We start from the raw sequence: 18,420 nt of genomic DNA, 5'->3' as shown, positions 1-18,420 counted from the left end.
ATCCTCCAGCATGACCGGTTTGGCGGTGGGTCAGTCATGGTGTGGGGTGGCATTTCTTTGGGGGGCCGCACAGCCCTCCATGTGCTCGCCAGAGGTAGCCTGACTGCCATTAGGTACCAAGATGAGATCCTCAGACCCCTTGTGAGACCATATGCTGGTGCGGTTGGCCCTGGGTTCCTCCTAATGCAAGACAATGCTAGACCTCATGTGGCTGGAGTGTGTCAGCAGTTCCTGCAAGAGAAGGCATTGATGCTATGGACTGGCCCGCCCGTTCCCCAGACCTGAATCCAATTGAGCACATCTGGGACATCATGTCTCGCTCCATCCACCAATGCCACGTTGCACCACAGACTGTCCAGGAGTTGGCGGATGCTTTAGTCCAGGTCTGGGAGGAGATCCTTCAGGAGACCATCCGCCACCTCATCAGGAGCATGCCCAGGCGTTGTAGGGAGGTCATACAGGCACGTGGAGGCCACACACACTACTGAGCCTCATTTTGACTTGTTTTAAGGACATTACATCAAAGTTGGATCAGCCTGTAGTGTGGTTTTCCACTTAAATTTTGAGGGTGACTCCAAATCCAGACCTCCATTGGTTGATAAATTTGATTTCCATTTATAATTTTTGTGTGATTTTGTTGTCAGCACATTCAACTATGTAAAGAAAAAAGTATTTAATAAGATTATTTCATTCATTCAGATCTAGGATGTGTTGTTTAAGTGTTCCCTTTATTTTTTTGAGCAGTGTAGTACAAATGGTTAGAGGGCTGTAAAACGGCAGCCATCTTCTCCGGCGCTGTTCATGTCCTGTTCATGTCCCAGTAGACTGTTAGCCTAAAGTCTGTGCTTCAATGACAATTAGCAAATTCGGTATGAAGAAGTAATGGGAAAAAGAAAACCTCTCTGGGATTTCCCCACAGCAACTACATCACCACTGACTGCAGAAAACCCCCCACCCCACAGTAAAACAGACTACCCTATGAAAACGTAGTCAGTTACAGAGCAGATTCAGCACTTAGTCAATGACTCCCTCTGTTGTTGAAAATAGGAAGTAGCACATTCTCACAGTACACACACGCACACACACTATGTCTATGGTCGGATGGATGACAACTTGTTCAACATTTCTTCGGGCCTTTTAGGCATATGTTAGGCAACAGTATTGAAGTGTAGGATAATTAAACCCATTGATTGCTGTACTTTCTTTCAGGCAGGAGATACCATTAAGTCAAACACACTAGCACACCTTGCCAATTGGCTTAACCCACTGAGGCAATAGTATAATGCTAGGCTGGCTATATTTCAAAAATGTTTTTATCTATTTCATTCACAATTTTTGTTTTTATACACCAAAAGCAAACTCATATTATGCATATCTTCTACTGGTATTACAACAATATACTTCTCAGTTTAATTTGAAATTTTCCTAGTTCATAAACATAAATTTGACAAGGGCTTATACCGATTTTTCACCTTGGATTTCTTTATTCGTTATGAAAGAAATGTTGTAGCCTAATCCTTTACACAACGACGGTGGGTAAACGGGTTTTACTGGAAGCAGGAGTCCTGCCAGATGCGTCAGAGTAGGCGTGCCTACTACAAGACGTTGTTGGGTTATAAACGCTGTGCAACAACTAATTCTGGCTTTCAGTCTAGCTGGAACGAAGAGTGGTGGAAGCACGCGCCCTCAAACGCAATAAAACGATTTTAAATACTAAAGTAAATAACATTTTTAAAAATGTCGTACAATAAGGTAGTACCAGCTCTAGTCAGGTCAAGTTACGACAACATCAAGAGAATATGCTTGTCTCAGGGGAGACTTCGCTCCACGGTCGCATCCACGCAACGTGATGAGGTTGAAGGAGGGAAAGAGAAGCAAGTTGATGAGTGCACCGTGGTGAAAGCTGTTCAAGCGGACCTCATCAGCCAATCAAAAAATACAACCGATGCTCAAACACAGAAGATCGCAATCGACTTTGACAATACTCATGAAGCTTACAAAAGTAAAGATAACATTGAGCTGCTTAGAAGTCTGTTGGTCTTCAAGCTTTGCACATTCGACTTCCTCGTTGACAAGAACAAGGAGGTAGGGACATTATTTTGATTAGATTGTTTTTGCTACATTCCTTTGATTAGTTTTTACAGGTGTGGTTAGTAGGCTAACTGTCATACAAGTGATATCAGATAACATAATGGACATTTCTGACTGTCAAAAGGGCCATTATTCAACATGCATGCAGAAGAACAACTTCCATTTATTTCACAGCCTAACATTTCCAGGTGCACAAGTAGTTTAGCCCTATTATCATTATCCTGGCTGACTGACTACACAGCAAGCTGTGACTGAGGCAGGTGTTAACTAAACTATATTATCATACCATTTGTATTTAATCTTGTGACTGAAAATGAAAATCAAATGGTGGTGGTTTTCGTAGATCAGTTCCTGGGTGGATCAAATTATAAGGAACACTATAACTGGCATGTTGTGGGTCTAACTCAGTTGATTATTTGCTCTGTCCTCAGTTGATGGACCTTAGCAAGAAGGTGTTTGGCCAGCGGCTGTTTGAGAAGCTGATGAAGATGACGTTCTATGGGCAGTTTGTGGCCGGGGAGGACCACAACTCAATCAAGCCTCTGATCCATAAGAACCAGGCCTTCGGTGTGGGGTCAGTCCTGGATTACAGTGTGGAGGAGGACCTGACCCAGGAGGAGGCAGAGAAGAAGGAGATGGAGTAAGTAGTCTCTGCCCTCCTAGTCTGCTGTAGTAGTCTGTATCTCATTAGTCACAACCCCAGCTGAAGTAACACTAATAGAGGATATAGGACTCTTGCAGTATCCACAATTCAAATACAAGCTTTCACATTTTCTAGTTTCATAATTTATTGATTAGGAATCATTGATTATTTGTAGCTATGTGATGTACAGTGAGATGCCTATACTTTTACCTCAGTGCCCACTATGTAAACGTTTTCTGCAATTGACCTATTGCAAAAGGCTACAGTCAAAATAATCCTATCTGATCCAATACTATTGGGGAACAAGTCATATGGTCAGTTCCATATGTTGCACTTTTCTCAAACACACTCTCTCACAAACACACAGGCCTACTCATGTTTCATATTCATAAAAACCTGTGTTTACAACTTCTCACCATAAAACATGCCCATCCCATTTTTCATGGGTTCAAATGGATTGTAAACAATGCATCTCTTTCAGCATCTGACATTACCCAGCACTACCCGGCCACCATTGGTTAGTTTGTTGAGCTGAAGAAGCAAGTTTATTCCAGTCCCTTTGAGAATGCAGTTACATGCGATGGATTAAGACAAGCCTGCACTGTTGGGTAACTTGATGCACCCTTTCAAAAGAGGCCCAGGGAGTGTTATGTTTTCATTTGTTTTGGGAAACAGCCTTCCCCTGTTTGGTTAGGGATTTTCTTATAGACTGACTATGCACACATTCAAGCTGAACTAACAGGCTGAATAACGAAGAGGGGTGGGGTGGTGGATGGGATTGACAGTGAAAAGGTTAGTGACACCATTAAAGACCAACTTGATAACATTCTGACCATACCTCATTGCTGTGGAACTCTCCACACGAGGAGACTAATAAGGACTTTTGGAGCCAGCCTACATTAGTGGAGTATCACACAACATCCTCTCCTCTCTTGTTAATTATTGGATGTACCAGAGAGGAAGAGGACTCATATTCACTGGAATTGTTCAAACAAGTAAGGTTTTAACACCCCCTTGAAGTGATGACGGTCCATACATTATCAACATGTTGTGAATTAATCATTGTGGGAGTACCAGAGTTGCAATCAACCTTTAATTTTTTTAATCATGGTTGGCAAAGTACATGCTTTGATTGAGTTTCTGAAGTCTATTACTTTCAAACGTCGAGACTCAAACTAATGTATGTTAAAACTTTCATTCAAATTGTGCAGTTAGCCTGTGCAAATATTTACCCCTTGATAACATTAAGCCATGGCAATCATTGAAACAACCAACAGCACAGAAAGATGCCAGCAGCATACCACCATGCATCCCACTGCTAGCTTGCCTCTGAAGCTAAGCAGGGTTGATCCTGGTCGGTCCCTGGATGGGAGACCAGATGCTGCTTGAGGTGGTGTTGGAGGGCCAGCAGGAGGCACTCTTTCCTCTGGTCTAAAAAAATATGCGAATGCCCCAGGGCAGTGATTGGGGACCTTGCCCTGTGTAGGGTTCCGTCTTTCGTATGGGATGTTAAACAGGTGCCCTGGCTTTCTGTGGTCACTAAAGATCCCATGGCACTTATTGTGACAGTAGGGGTGTTAACCCCGGTGTCCTGGCTAAATTCCCAATCTGGCCCTCATACCATCATGGCCACCTAATCATCCCCAGCTTTCAATTGGCTCATTCCTCTCCCATGTAACTAATCCCCGGGTTGTTGCTGTAAATGAGAATGTGTTCTCAGTCAACTTACCTGGTAAATGAAGGGTTAAATAAAAGTAAATAAAAAAATACAGCAATGTGCTAATGAGATCAATTTCCTTCATGTTATTCAAGCTTGGGTATTAGAGTCCTGGATCTTACTGGATTAACCTAGGCTACTGAATGTGTGATGCACTGAGGTTTTGAAACAGTCAACACTCTCAGTGATCAGAAGTCCATGACGGCACAAGAGATCAACTAGCAGGACATTTGCACTTCTACATAATGTTAGCACCCTCCCCCCAATCCCCCTGTCGTGCGTACCATATATATAGTACAGTCAACATACTGGCACTCACTCTGTGGTTGTGAAACGACCACACTCACCCCATTTTCCTCCCCATCTACTTACTTCAACATTATTTCGAACATCTTATTTGGTACTGAACACCTGAACACTTGTAGTTATTAGGCTTTTTGCCTGTATAGTAGTGGTTGTAGTAGTGATATAAGTATCTCTCAGTTGATGTCATGTTAATTCAGTGTTTCCTCTCTTTCAGCGCCTGTGTTTCTGAAGCTGAAAAAGAAAGTCCAGGTGTGTATTTGTTGACTGAAACGGATTAACAACTCAAAATGAGTTTTCAGTTTGGTTTACAATTAATTTATTCGGTTATGATTGAGTTTTGTTGTAATTGATTGGTTATTTATGCACTTTATAATTTGTTGCAGTGCCAGCTTCAGAATTCTTCGTAACGCAGGAGCATGACCACAGTAATGTTACTTGACATAAATGTTTCATTACTGATGTATCAGGCCATCTGGTTGGTGGAGGTGGGGGGTGGAACCCCTTTCACACAGGGCACTTAACCGTGCGTGTGAAAGCAGTGGGGTTGCATTGCCAAAATGTCTGTCGCTTCAGCAGTGTTCCTGAATGCTAACTTCCTGGGTCTATGCCAGCGGTCATTTAAGGGTTAATATAGAGCTGTTACATGAGATTGCATGGTTGAGGGATCAGGTTAGATCTGGATTTAGTCTGGAGGCTAGGAGGGGGAGAGGGGTTAATGAGGGCAGGTGTGTAGGGTTGGGCGGTATCCAGATTTTGTGCTCACAAGGGGCGTTATTTATAAAACAATATATATACTACCATTCAAAAGTTTGGGGTCACTTAGAAATTTCATTTTTTTCGAAAGAAAAGCAATTTTTTGTCCATTAAAATAACATCAAATTGATCAGAAATACAGTGTAGACATTGTTAATGTTGTAAATGGCTACTGTAGTTGGAAACGGCTGATTTTAAAAAAAATTGAATATCTACATATGCGTACAGAGGCCCATTATCAGCAACCATCAGTCCTGTGTTCCAATGGCACGTTGTGTTTGCTAATCCAAGTTTATCATTTTAAAAGGCTAATTGATCATTAGAAAACCCTTTTGCAATTATGTTAGCACAGCTGAAAACTGTTGTGCTGATTAAAGAAGCAATAAAACTGGCCTTCTTGAGACTAGTTGAGTATCTGGAGCATCAGCAATTGTGGGTTCGATTACAGGCTTAAAATGGCCTGAAACAAATAACTTTCTTCTGAAACGCGTCAGTCTATTCTTGTTCTGAGAAATGAAGGCTATTCCATGCAAGAAATTGCCAAGAAACTGAAGATCTCGTACAACGCTGTGTACTACTCCCTTCACAGAACAGCGCAAACTGGCTCTAACCAGAATAGAAGGAGGAGTGGGAGGCCCCGGTGCACAACTGAGCAAGAGGACAAATACATTAGTGTCTAGTTTGAGAAACCGACGCCTCACAGGTCCTCAACTGGCAGCTTCATTAAATAGTACCCGCAAAACACCTGTCTCAACGTCAACAGTGAAGAGGCGACTCTGGGATGCTGACCTTCTAGGCAGAGTTGCAAAGAAAAAGCCATATCTCAGACTGGCCAATAAAAATAAAAGATGGGCAAAAGAACACAGACACTGGACAGAGGAAGATTGGAAAAAAGTGTTATGGACAGACGAATCGAAGTTTGAGGTGTTTGGATCACAAAGAAGAACATTTGTGAGACGCAGACCAAATGAAAAGATGCTGGAGGAGTGCTTGATGCCATCTGTCAAGCATGGTGGAGGCAATGTGATGGTCTAGGGGTGCTTTGGTGGTGGTAAAGTGGGAGACTTGTACAGGGTAAAAGGGATCTTGAAGAAGGAAGGCTATCACTCCATTTTGCAACACCATGCCTTAGCCTGTGGACGGCGCTTGATTGGAGCCAATTTCCTCCTTACAATAGGACAATGACCCAAAGCAGAGCTCCAAACTATGCAAGAAACATTTAGGGAAGAAGCAGTCAGCTGGTATTCTGTCTATAATGGAGTGGCCAGCACAGTCACCGTATCTCAACCCTATTGAGCTGTTGTGGGAGCAGCTTGACCGTATGGTACGTAAGAAGTGCCCATCAAGCCAATCCAACTTGTGGGAGGTGCTTCAGGAAGCATGGGGTGAAATCTCTTCAGATTACCTCAACAAATTGACAACTAGAATGCCAAAGGTCTGCAAGGCTGTAGTTGCTGCAAATGGAGGATTCTTTGACGAAAGCAAAGTTTGAAGGACACAATTATTATTTCAATTAAAAATCATTATTTCTAACCTTGTCAATGACTACATTTCCTATTTCCTATTCAAACTCATTTCATGTATGTTTTCATGGAAAACAAGGACATTTCTATGTGACCCCAAACTTTTGAACTGTAGTGTGTGTGTATATATATGTATATATATATATATATCAGTATATATATATATCAGTATATACACACTGTGTATACAAACTATTAACAACACCTGCTCTTCAATGATAGACTGACCAGGTGAAAGCTATGGTCCCTTATAAAGCTATGATCCGGGGGTATTTAGAATTACCCCAGTATGAGGTATAAACGGTATATCGCCCAAGCCTACAGGTATGCATGTTAAGTTAAAGAGCAGCTGGAACCCTGGTTCATGTCATGTGTTGCATGTTTTGGGGCACTGGATATTTACATAACCCTCTCCCCCATATCTTTTTTCTGAGCCTGGCACTAGATATCTAGAGATCTATTTTCTTTTACTTATTTTGACGGTGTGTATATTTAAGCAATAAGCCCAGAGGGGGTGTGGTATATGACCAAAATACCACGCCTAAGGGCTGTTCTTAGGCACAACGCAATGCGGAGTTGTATATTGGCCATATAACACAAACCCTGATGTGCCTTATTGCTGTTATAAACTGGTTACCAGTGTAATTAGAGCAGTAAAAATAAATGTTTTGTCATACCCGTGGTATACGGTCTGATGTTTACATTTTTTATTTAACCTTTATTTAACTAGGCAAGTCAGTTAAGAACAAATTCTTATTTACAATGACGGCCTACCGCGGCCAAACCTGGACGACGCTGGGCCAATTGTGTGCCGCCCTATGGGACTCCCAATCACGGCCGGATTGTGATACAGCCTGGAATCGAACCAGGGTCTGTAGTGACGCCTCTAGCGCTGAGATGCAGTGCTTAGACCGCTGCGCCACTCGGGTGCCCCGAGTCAGCCAATCAGCATTCAGGGCTCGACCCACCCAGTTTATAAACATGACATAATACAGAACATTAATAGACAAGAACAGCTCAAGGACAGAACTACATACTGTACATTTATAAATGGCACACATAGCCTACATATCAATATTTTTTTATATGTATGTGTGTATATATATATATATATATGGGTCTGCAGATATGTTACCTTACCAAGAGGCACATGCCTGGCTAATATATGTGGTACATGTAAAAGTGTGCTGCTGTCACAATTGTTCATTTTCTGAAAAACAGATCTCCAGGTATCTATGCCAATTTAGATCTAGATTATTTAGGTGATGGTGGTGAGGGTCATTCCTATGGAAAGGGTTCTCTTGTCTTTCTCTCCCAGTGTTCTGTGTGGGTATACTCGAGTCTAGAGGAAAGTCTTGTTACATTATGTTGTTTTCTGACTGTAGGCGTTGACCACCGTGAGAAGAAGTACCAGGCCCACCGTCAGTTTGGGGACCGTCGTGGGGGCGTGATCAGTGCCAGGACATACTTCTATGCTGATGAGGCTAAGTGTGACAACCAGATGGAGACCTTCCTCAACTGCATCAAAGCCTCAGGTGAGAACACAATAAAATGCAGTGAATTGAATTAATTCAATTAGTCCAAAAATCTTTTTTGCAGACTCTTTGCAGATGTTGTTATATCATGCATAATATGATTATTATGATCTATTTAATGTTATGTTGTATCTGACTCTCAGGGGGGGCCTCTGTAGATGGATTTTCTGCCGTTAAGATGACTGCCCTGGGCCGCCCACAGTTCCTGGTGAGTTAGACACCCTCTGCCTGTTAGACTCTCTCTTTTAGCCCTTGATTTAACATTGGCAGTGATCGTGACAGGGCAGCTTTTTAGTTTGTTTGTTTGTTGGCGTTATGACCTGTCTCCTCCCGTCTCCAGCTCCAGTTCTCAGAGGTGCTGGTGAAATGGAGGAGGTTCTTTAACCTGCTGGCAGCTCAGCAGGGGAAGTCTGGCATGGACGCACTGGAGCAGAAACTGGAACTGGAACAACTGAAGGTGCGTGTCGCCTAGAGCAACACTCAAAGTGGAGATGTGAATGAGGTCAAGCAGTTTCCCAGCTAAAAATCACCTAAACCGTCTCTCTGCTGGTAAGAAGACTCCCTAACAGACTTAATTTCTGTGGGAGCCCTATAGTTCCTTTGAGACGAAAACACCAAACACTATAGCAAAATTATGAAACATTTATTAATTGTTTTCCCTGCTAGTGATTACCGTTATCTTTAATGTCTCATCGTTAATAGTTATTGGTATTCTTTAAAAAAATTCAAACCTATTTTGGTATTTTATTAGGATCCCCATTAGCTGTTGCGCAAGCAGCAGCTACTCTTCCTAGGGTCCACACAAAACATGAAACATGACATAATACAGAACATTAATAGACAAGAACAGCTCATGGACAGAACTACATACTGTACATTTTTAAACGGCACACGTAGCCTATATATCAATACAGACACACAAAATATCTAGGTCAAATAGGGGTGAGGCGTTGTGCCGTTAGGTGTTGCTTTATCTGTTTTTTAAACCAGGTTTGCTGTTCATTTCAGCAATATGAGATGGGAGTTCCATGCAATAATGGCTCTATATAATACTGTACTTTTGTTTGCTACAGGAGAGTTTGACTAAGCTGGGTGTTGGAAATAAAGACGACATTGAGAACTGGTTTACTGGAGAGAAACTGGGCTCATCAGGGTAAGAGGCTGAACTCACTTGGAATGCATCATGAGCACACAAACGATAGAATATTCAATGGATAGGATGTGTGTACAGGACTGGATTTGACTTTGAATCTGTCATTTACGTTATGTTCCCAAGAACGATAGACCTTCTGGACTGGAATAGCTTGATCAACGGCAGAACATCGATCTCAAACCTGCTCGTCATTCCCAACTTTGAGGCGAGCTAGCCACATATTACACACACATTTATTTACATATCCTTGTAATATTTAACACACGGGCATACTACTGTATGATATCTACCTGAATGTGTTTGTACATAGAAACTCATGAAGTGCATTATGTACCAGCACAAATTCATCCATCTATGCAGCATGTACATACAGTATATACATCCATTTTGTAGTTTAGGTCAGGGTTGACTCTAAATGAAATGTGTGTTTCCTCTGATCTTCTAGACTGGTCAGCTGGAGCCTCTGTTGAGGAAGTTCACCGTTGAAGAGGAGAAACAGATGAAGAGGATGCTGCAGAGAGTGGATGTTCTGGCTAAGGTAGGGTGATTTTAGAGTGCAATATGGGGCACTGTTAACTAGCATGGCTTTACAATTTAACAATTGGTTAACAACAGTATATTAACCCAGCTATTCACATATTAATTGAATCATGGGATGTAGTATATCTCAGATTTTACAAGAATATTCTCTTACTCTCAGCCCTGCCTCAGTGAGCAGGCCCTACATTTTACATTTACATTTTAGTCATTTAGCAGACGCTCTTATCCAGAGCGACTTACAGTTAGTGAGTAAATACATTTTTCATACTGGCCCCCCGTGGGAAACGAACCCACAACCCTGGCGTTGCAAGCACCATGCTCTACCAACTGAGCTGCAGGGGACTACATGAGTTTATTGGAAATAAACCTTTTGGCAATAGTTTTGTTTGTTCTTGTTACAAATTTTCAGATTTACTTCAGCAATGTGTCATCATTGTTGGGAAAGGTTTCAGCCCACTCTGTTTGAATTGTAGTTGCACTGCGCCAACAGGACCAAGAGTCTACTGTGACATGTTGTATCCAAAGTCTGTTTGCTCTTAAGTGAGTCTCTATAGATAAAAGGAATACCTTGGTCCCTAGAGATTGCATTAGCATGGCTGGACTACATGGCAACACAAGATGCCTGTGGCCAAATGGCCAAAGACCTCAACATGCTACGACTATGACTGTGATATGTGGTTCTCTCACCTAGCTATCTTAAGATGAATGCGCTAAATGTAAGTGGCTCTGGATAGTCTGCTAAATGAATAAAATGTCAAATGTAACATGCTCTGAAATAGAAGGCTTAGACTCATACATTTCTATAGCCTAGGTAGGAGCAAGATCACTGAAGGGTTTCAGATTATCAAGAACATTTTCTGCACACTTTTCTGGAGCTAACCGGGTGTTGGTGCTAACTGTCAGAAGTTAACAGAAAGCTTTTGTTCTTCCCTCTATCCCAGCATGCAGTGGAGAACGGGGTGAGGCTGATGGTGGATGCTGAGCAGACGTACTTCCAGCCGGCCATCAGCAGACTGACCCTGGAGATGCAGAGGATCTTCAACAGAGAGAAGCCCATCATCTTCAACACCTACCAGTGCTATCTCAAGGTGAGGCCTCGACACTGCCCTCTACACCAGGGGTAGGCAACTAGATTTTTGTCGGAGCGAATGGTCGGGGACCGGAAAATAATTATAATAATTTGTACACTGCAAAGTGACCACAACTAAGCCCAAACTAAGCCCAAAAAGCATTTGTATTTGAAAATAACAATCAATTCAAACCTTGATTACATTGAGACACGATCACATAAGTATATTTATTTTATTGTTATTACTAAAAACTTTTGGGACCCAAAAAAATCATTTGTGGGATGGTTTTGGCTCGCTGGCCGCCTTATGCTGACCCCTGCTCTACACCCTCTGTCATCACTGGCCCCGTTCTTGTGCATCTTCTTATTAATCACTTTACATTATGTATGTAGAGCTTGGGACTTGTTATTTGGACTACATGTACAATCTCATAGATTATGTATGTAGGGAGGATCCCTGTTATGTATAGACTTGTCATACGCTTAGAGTGAAACAGGTTTTGTACGCCTTCCATATTTGACTCATAAAAGCCCAACCTAGTATATAATCCATATAAACCTTCCATAGCCTTGTTTGTTTTTTGACATTAACATGAAACGTGAAATGAAACTATTAAAACACAATTGTGTTACTTATCTACCCTTTATAAGAGATGTTATGGACAGCCTGGTGACTAAAATGTCAAGATTTGTGTTGTTAACCATAGCATTATATAATTGTGTGTGACCTTTTACTACCTGTACAGGAAGCCTATGACAATGTGTCCGTGGACGTGGAGCTGTCCCGGCGTGAGGGCTGGTACTTTGGGGCCAAGCTGGTCCGCGGGGCCTACATGTACCAGGAGAGGAGCAGGGCGGAAGAGATCGGCTACGAAGACCCCATCAACCCAGACTACGAGGCCACCAACCGGATGTACCACAAGTAAGACCCCCTTCTGTGCTTTGGGGTGAGGTTTCCCCTAGGTACAGATCTAGGATCAGCTTCCCCGACCCCCAATCCATTAGTGTGGAAAATGCAAAACAGACCGAAGATCATCTTCACCCTACTCCCATTGGTGTTATGCATGACGTTAGTAAATTGGTATTTACATGGTTGAATTTGGATGCATTATGTGATGAAGTTATCATATCAGCTGAATGGAATAGATAAAGTTCCTTATCTTTTCCCTGATTCTCCAAAGGTGTTTAGAGTTTGTGTTGGAAGAGATCGACCACAACAGGAAGGCTAATGTCATGGTGGCGTCACACAACGAGGACACTGTCAAATTCACCCTGGAAAAGTAAGGCCAGCCTCTGGGCTTTATTCAAATCAAGAGGCGGATAGACTAGTTACTAGACTATTTGTACAGACATTTTGCAACACAAAGCACCAAACCAGTAGTAAAACCACTTCACAGAAATCAAATGTATTACATCAATGGGCATGTAGCCTAGTGGTTAAGAGCGTTAGGCCAGTAACCGAAAGGTCACTGGTTCGAATCCCCGAGTCGACTAGGTGAAAAATCTTTCTGTGCCCTTGAGCAAGGCACTTAACCCTAATTGCTCCTGTAAGTCGCTCTGGATAAGAGTGTCTGCTAAATGACTAAAACAAAAATGCATACATCAGTGAGGTGATGTTTATTTTTGCACAGTGTTATGTTTTTTTAATATTTACATTCCGTCTGTGTTGTGTCTCTGCAGGATGAACCAGATGGGTCTGTCGCCCACTGAGAACAAGGTATATTTTGGACAGCTGCTCGGCATGTGTGACCAGATCAGCTTCCCACTAGGTACTGTAATCTCAACACCATCAGAACTGTAGATAGGTGTTGCATAATCAAGGGGTTTATTGCAGTTCAAGATTTATTGATTGGCATTTTGGTCAGAAATCTTGTGCGAAACAAACAACCTCAGGGTCACACTCCGTCATCAGTCACCTGATACCATACCATAGCTATCTTTAGTGTGTAGATCAATAGGGGTTCACACAGTTCTTACACATTTTGTTATTATATCATTTAGCTATCTATTGATTTGCAAATTTAGTTTAGAGACTAACGTTTAGACAAAAATACCTTCCATACCTGTACATGTAATTAGGTTCCAATGTTTTTCTGTGCTTGTGTGAAACATATTGCCTGTCGTTGTTGCTTCTCCAGTCATGTAACATCTCCCACTCTCTCTGTGTCTGAGAACAGGCCAGGCTGGATTCCCAGTGTACAAGTACGTCCCCTACGGCCCAGTCAACGAGGTCATCCCTTACCTGTCTCGCCGTGCACTGGAGAACCGGGGCTTCATGAAGGGATCCCAGAGGGAGCGCAGCCTGCTATGGAAGGAACTCAAACGCAGGCTGCTCAATGGACAGATCCTCTACAAGCCTGTGTACTAACTGAGCTGACTGACTGTCTGGCACACCAGCACTCTGCCCCTGTAATACATTCCAATGTCTTAACTGTACCTGCCCTGCGCACAATGTGGCGAATACTAACTGCCACTTAAGTTGAATTTTCACTTAGTCATGCGCTGATGTCAATGGGAGCCTAAAGTGAAGAATTTACTGAAGTGGAAGTTAGGATTCACCCCCATGGCTTTAGAATGTACTGTAGGTAGTTGTGCCTAGTACTAAGATGCTCTCCTAATGCCAAAAGACCCTCTGACTGTCTCTGCCTTTCTATCTATTTATTGCTGCCAAAAGTGTCCTTATTTTATATAAGAATATCTCTTATCCACTGTAGGTTAGCAGCTTATTCAGTAGCTTATTGGGCATTTTAAAGTTAAGTTATAGTTCTTAAACTAGCATGGAAAGTGTGTGATTGTTAACACTGCTTATAGAGTCGTATCAATTTAACTGTAAATTGATTTAACTGTAGTTGTCGTTAGGATTTCTCTGGATTTATTAAGGCTCTTATTTAATGTGTCCAGTGTCTTTTTTTCCTTTCCATGTTCAGAAATGGTATGTTTTGTAAAAATGGAGTTGCTATCATTTTCTTACAGACTGCTTTGGAACCATGTTTAAAATGGTCCTTTCTATCTATGTTTTGCTGAACTGTGGATGATTGGCCATTTGTAAATACTTTGTACAGGGTTCTAGCTTTGCTGATTTAAAACAAATATTTAAATTATTTAAATAGAAATATAAAACTGATGTACACAAGGTAGTACAGTATGATGATATTACTGTCTTATTTTATCTCCAATTTGTTGAAGGAATAAAGCATGTCAATGAGAAAAGCACTGTGCATGTTAGGTTTATTCTTGAGCTTTGCAATGTTTGTTGCTGATAATTAGTTACAGATGTTATTTTTATGCAAATATAACTTTTTTTCTTCTAATGTAGATCAGCTTTAATATTGCAGATCGATTGTGGCTTCCATCAATGTAATTGTCTGCATAATTTCCATTCCCCCATATATTTATTTTGTAAATATATATATATATATATAGTAAATATATTTTCCTTTATTTCCCCCTAACCCTACCGTCCCTCCCCTAATTGGAGTAAACAAATGGACAACAACACTTAGGCTTCTACTTCCAGCTTAAACATACTATATACATTTTACGGGCACAGTATATTTTACAATAGTTATCTATCTCTAAACACCATCCAGTTTTGATTTCTATTTGCCATATATTTTTCAACTGTGCTGTGATGTTTCACAAAAGTTCTGAACCTTTCTATTCTCAGATTCTACATATTGTAAATTAAAGATAAACATTTTTGCTAAGAGTATTATTATATTATTGATCGATTTGACTATTACTTTTTAAATCACCCAGCAGTAGCCCTTTTTAGAAAGGAGAACATCTAATGATTTAGGGTATTGATGAGAAATGGACCTCCTGTATTGTCAAATGATAAGCGCTTTGTTGAGTTGTAATTTCAGTGCAGTTGTTGCCTCAACTGTCATATCTGTGTGTATAGGAAATCAGATCCACATTAATTGTAATGTAGGTCTTTTATAAAGTAATATACCATTCAGATACTGTATCACCAAGATCATGTTTTATATGATGAAAAGGTGAACAATAAATAAAGGTCTTATAAAACCATCTGTATGTAGTGGTTTTCATATTGATGTGTAAAGCATGCAATATATTTTGTAGTTTTTTTGCGGGATGCATGTTAACTATCCAGTGAATGGAATGCGTTCTTTAATACATACACATCAATGTCGCTGAAGCATTACACAGATGTGTCCAACCTGGTCATCTGGAGACGGACTGGGAACAGAAATCACCACTGGCATTTCTAACACACCGGCCCATTTTCTTTCTTGAGGCCACCACACCGGCCCTCTAGACCAACCGGGCAATTATTTTCCTTGAGGCCCCCAGATATAGCCAGATAATGAAACAAGTTAGACAGGCCCACTGGGCTGAAAATGGACCAGCCCATCTGGCATTTGCCAAAAATGCCAGATGGCCACTCCACACCTGGCATATTGAATGAGGTAACAATCAGTTAGGCCTACACATACACAGATCTTTCTAGGCTTTGTCTACTGTTGATGAGCATGTGCCCATGCAGCCACTTAGAGGAGATTTTTATGTAAGTTTGGAAGTTAAAATAAGCCTGCTTATGTAACTGGTTACTGGAACCAATTAGTTTGTGTTTAGAGTACATCTCCTGTCTGGCCCTAGTTATATGTTAGTCCTAGTTATATGTTAGCCCTAGTTATATGTTGGCCCTAGTTATATGTTAGCCCTAGTTATATGTTAGCCCTAGTTATATGTTGGCCCTAGTTATATGTTAGCCCTAGTTATATGTTAGCCCTAGTTATATGTTAGCCCTAGTTATATGTTAGCCCTAGTTATATGTTGGCCCTAGTTATATGTTAGTCCTAGTTATATGTTAGCCCTAGTTATATGTTAGCCCTAGTTATATGTTAGCCCATTCCACAAAAATGTCCAGTCCATTAGGAATATTCATTTTATTTTGGATTTATTTATGATGTTCCGGCCAGTCAATAACTGCCATTTAAAAGCAGTCTGTTGACAGTGTTAGCCATGTGACTGTAGAATTATGATGCCTCTTCTAAAAAAATTATTGAGTAAGTGGCCATGGCCAACATTTTGGTTGGTTTCAATTGGGAATTAGGTACACAAGAATAATCCTTTAATGATTTAAATAACATCTGACATTTCATTTGTGTTGCTCTCTAGAGCTAGTCTAGACTAGAGACCTTGTTATCTCTCTATTCCAGACATGATTATAGCCTTCAGACATCGCCTTGACAACAAAGCCATGACAACAAACAGGGCACACATGATCTGTCTCTGCCAATCAAACACAGACAGCAGCAGCTGGTAGAGACAGTACACAGAGCCATTATTCCACTGCTGTGCAGCATTACTAAATGTTCCATGGCATTCAATCATTGTTTGAACAATGTACCCCAACCATCGCACCACACATGCACCTGCACAGCTTTGTTATAATAGCTTCAGTGGGGCGCATGGGGGCATAACAATTCAAATCAGGTCCAGTTAGATATCATCTTAGAGCGACCTTTAATGTGTAAGTTATCCTTTGTAAGTCATCACACTCAGTCACCCATGGATAAGTTATTGCATGCACCTGTGGTTCAAGTAATTTCTCTATACTAAATCTAGATTTGGTGTAGATTGGGTGTTGGTGGATTTCAGGGGACAACTGATAAAGACAGAATGAGGATGTCAGACAGGGCCGTCTGAGAGTGATATATGTGGGCTGAAATGGGTTTCAGTATTTATTAGACAACATTGTAGTGTACAGTGTATCATGTATCATAGCGGTGTTTCATGCTGTGTCAGCATGGAACATGTTCTCTAGCTTTGTAGTTAACATGATGGTACACAGTGTGAGAGCAGCTATAATAGAAATCAAGTGTACAAACCACACACAAACACAAACACACACACACAGACAGTTCTATGGCAGATTACAAAGAGACTCACAGATGGCAGTGAGAGAAAAGGTGTTATGCAGAGAGAGGAGTGTTGGAACACTTTTTTATTCTGTATTCTCTTCTGACAAACTTTCTCTGAAGACAGCAGATTACTGGCAGACAGTATTCACAATCCCTTCATAATGAGCATATTCTTCATTGAGGTCCAACTATATGTGAATTGTGATGATGTAAATCATGTAAAGTCCTGACTTTTTTTGGAACATTGCCGGTAGTCCATGTGCACCATGGTAAAGTGTTATACAACCACAAGATGGCAGTCAAGTCAAACCCAGCAGCTTGCTAAATAACTGGATTCAGGCCAACAGGATTTACCATGTTGTGTCTTAGAGAGCCAAAGGGGGGAGAAAAGAGAGAGAGAGAGAGAGAGAGAGAGAGAGAGAGAGAGAGAGAGAGAGAGAGAGAGAGAGAGAGAGAGAGAGAGAGAGAGAGAGAGAGAGAGAGAGAGAGAGAGAGCGAGAGAGAGCGAGAGAGAGCGAGAGAGCGAGAGAGCGAGAGAGAGAGAGAGAGAGAGAGAGAGAGAGAGAGAGAAGTGTAATGTGAGCTAATCTGAGCTCTGCTCCCTGAGATGATGTGACTGACAGGATGTGGAAGAGTCCTGAACAGCAACAGCTGTGCATCCTTGGATTTAGGGTAGCATGATGACACAGAGTGTGCGGGTGTGTGTTTGTACGACATGGTAAGTCCTGACCGGTAGCTTAGCAGGAAGAGTAGGGAACTATGGAACATTCAGGGACGTGAGGGTATAAGGTCAAATCCTGTTGAAGACACACTATTAGGCCAAAAAGATCATGAAGGACAACCACCCGAGCCACGGCCTGCTCACCCCGCTACCATCCAGAAGGCGAGGTCAGTACAGGTGCATCAAAGCTGGGACCGAGAGACTGAAAAACAGCTTCTATCTCAAGGACATCAGACTGTTAAAAAGCCATCACTAGCCGGCTACCACCCGGTTACTCAACCCTGTACCTTAGAGGCTGCTGCTCCATATACATAGACATGGAATCACTAGTCACTTTAATTATGGAACACTAGTCACTTTTATTTTTTATTTTTTATTTTTTTAACTTTAATAATGTTTACATACTGCTTTACTCATTTCATATGTATATACTGTATTCTATTCTAATATTTATATATTTCTTAATTCCAATCTTTTA

General features: G+C 41.4%; 1 protein-coding gene across 1 annotated transcript; it reads left to right on the top strand.

Annotated features, from left to right (window-relative positions):
• Nucleotides 1-1,638: 1,638 nt before the first annotated feature.
• On the top strand, nucleotides 1,639-14,540 carry LOC121573823 (proline dehydrogenase 1, mitochondrial). Its single transcript, XM_041886138.2, has 14 exons — nucleotides 1,639-2,085; nucleotides 2,523-2,731; nucleotides 4,972-5,006; nucleotides 8,419-8,568; nucleotides 8,712-8,776; nucleotides 8,909-9,025; nucleotides 9,642-9,721; nucleotides 9,845-9,926; nucleotides 10,167-10,259; nucleotides 11,203-11,349; nucleotides 12,077-12,252; nucleotides 12,512-12,610; nucleotides 13,011-13,099; nucleotides 13,508-14,540. The coding sequence occupies exons 1-14, from the start codon at nucleotides 1,738-1,740 to the stop codon at nucleotides 13,696-13,698; spliced, it is 1,881 nt and encodes a 626-aa protein (XP_041742072.2). The 5' UTR covers nucleotides 1,639-1,737; the 3' UTR covers nucleotides 13,699-14,540.
• The last annotated feature ends 3,880 nt before the right edge of the window (nucleotides 14,541-18,420 follow it).

The sequence above is a fragment of the Coregonus clupeaformis genome, unplaced genomic scaffold (genome assembly GCF_020615455.1).
Source record: "Coregonus clupeaformis isolate EN_2021a unplaced genomic scaffold, ASM2061545v1 scaf2204, whole genome shotgun sequence".
Taxonomy (NCBI): domain Eukaryota; kingdom Metazoa; phylum Chordata; class Actinopteri; order Salmoniformes; family Salmonidae; genus Coregonus; species Coregonus clupeaformis.
This window is presented reverse-complemented; position numbering and strand designations above follow the sequence as displayed.

Excerpts from the sequence above, each read along its gene's own strand:
- LOC121573823 (XM_041886138.2), top strand. The coding sequence starts at position 1,738 with ATGTCGTACAATAAGGTAGTACCAGCTCTAGTCAGGTCAAGTTACGAC. Across the intron at positions 9,722-9,844 it reads GAGAAACTGGGCTCATCAGG|AACGATAGACCTTCTGGACT; the intron begins GTAAGAGGCTGA and ends TATGTTCCCAAG. Across the intron at positions 11,350-12,076 it reads CCTACCAGTGCTATCTCAAG|GAAGCCTATGACAATGTGTC; the intron begins GTGAGGCCTCGA and ends CTACCTGTACAG.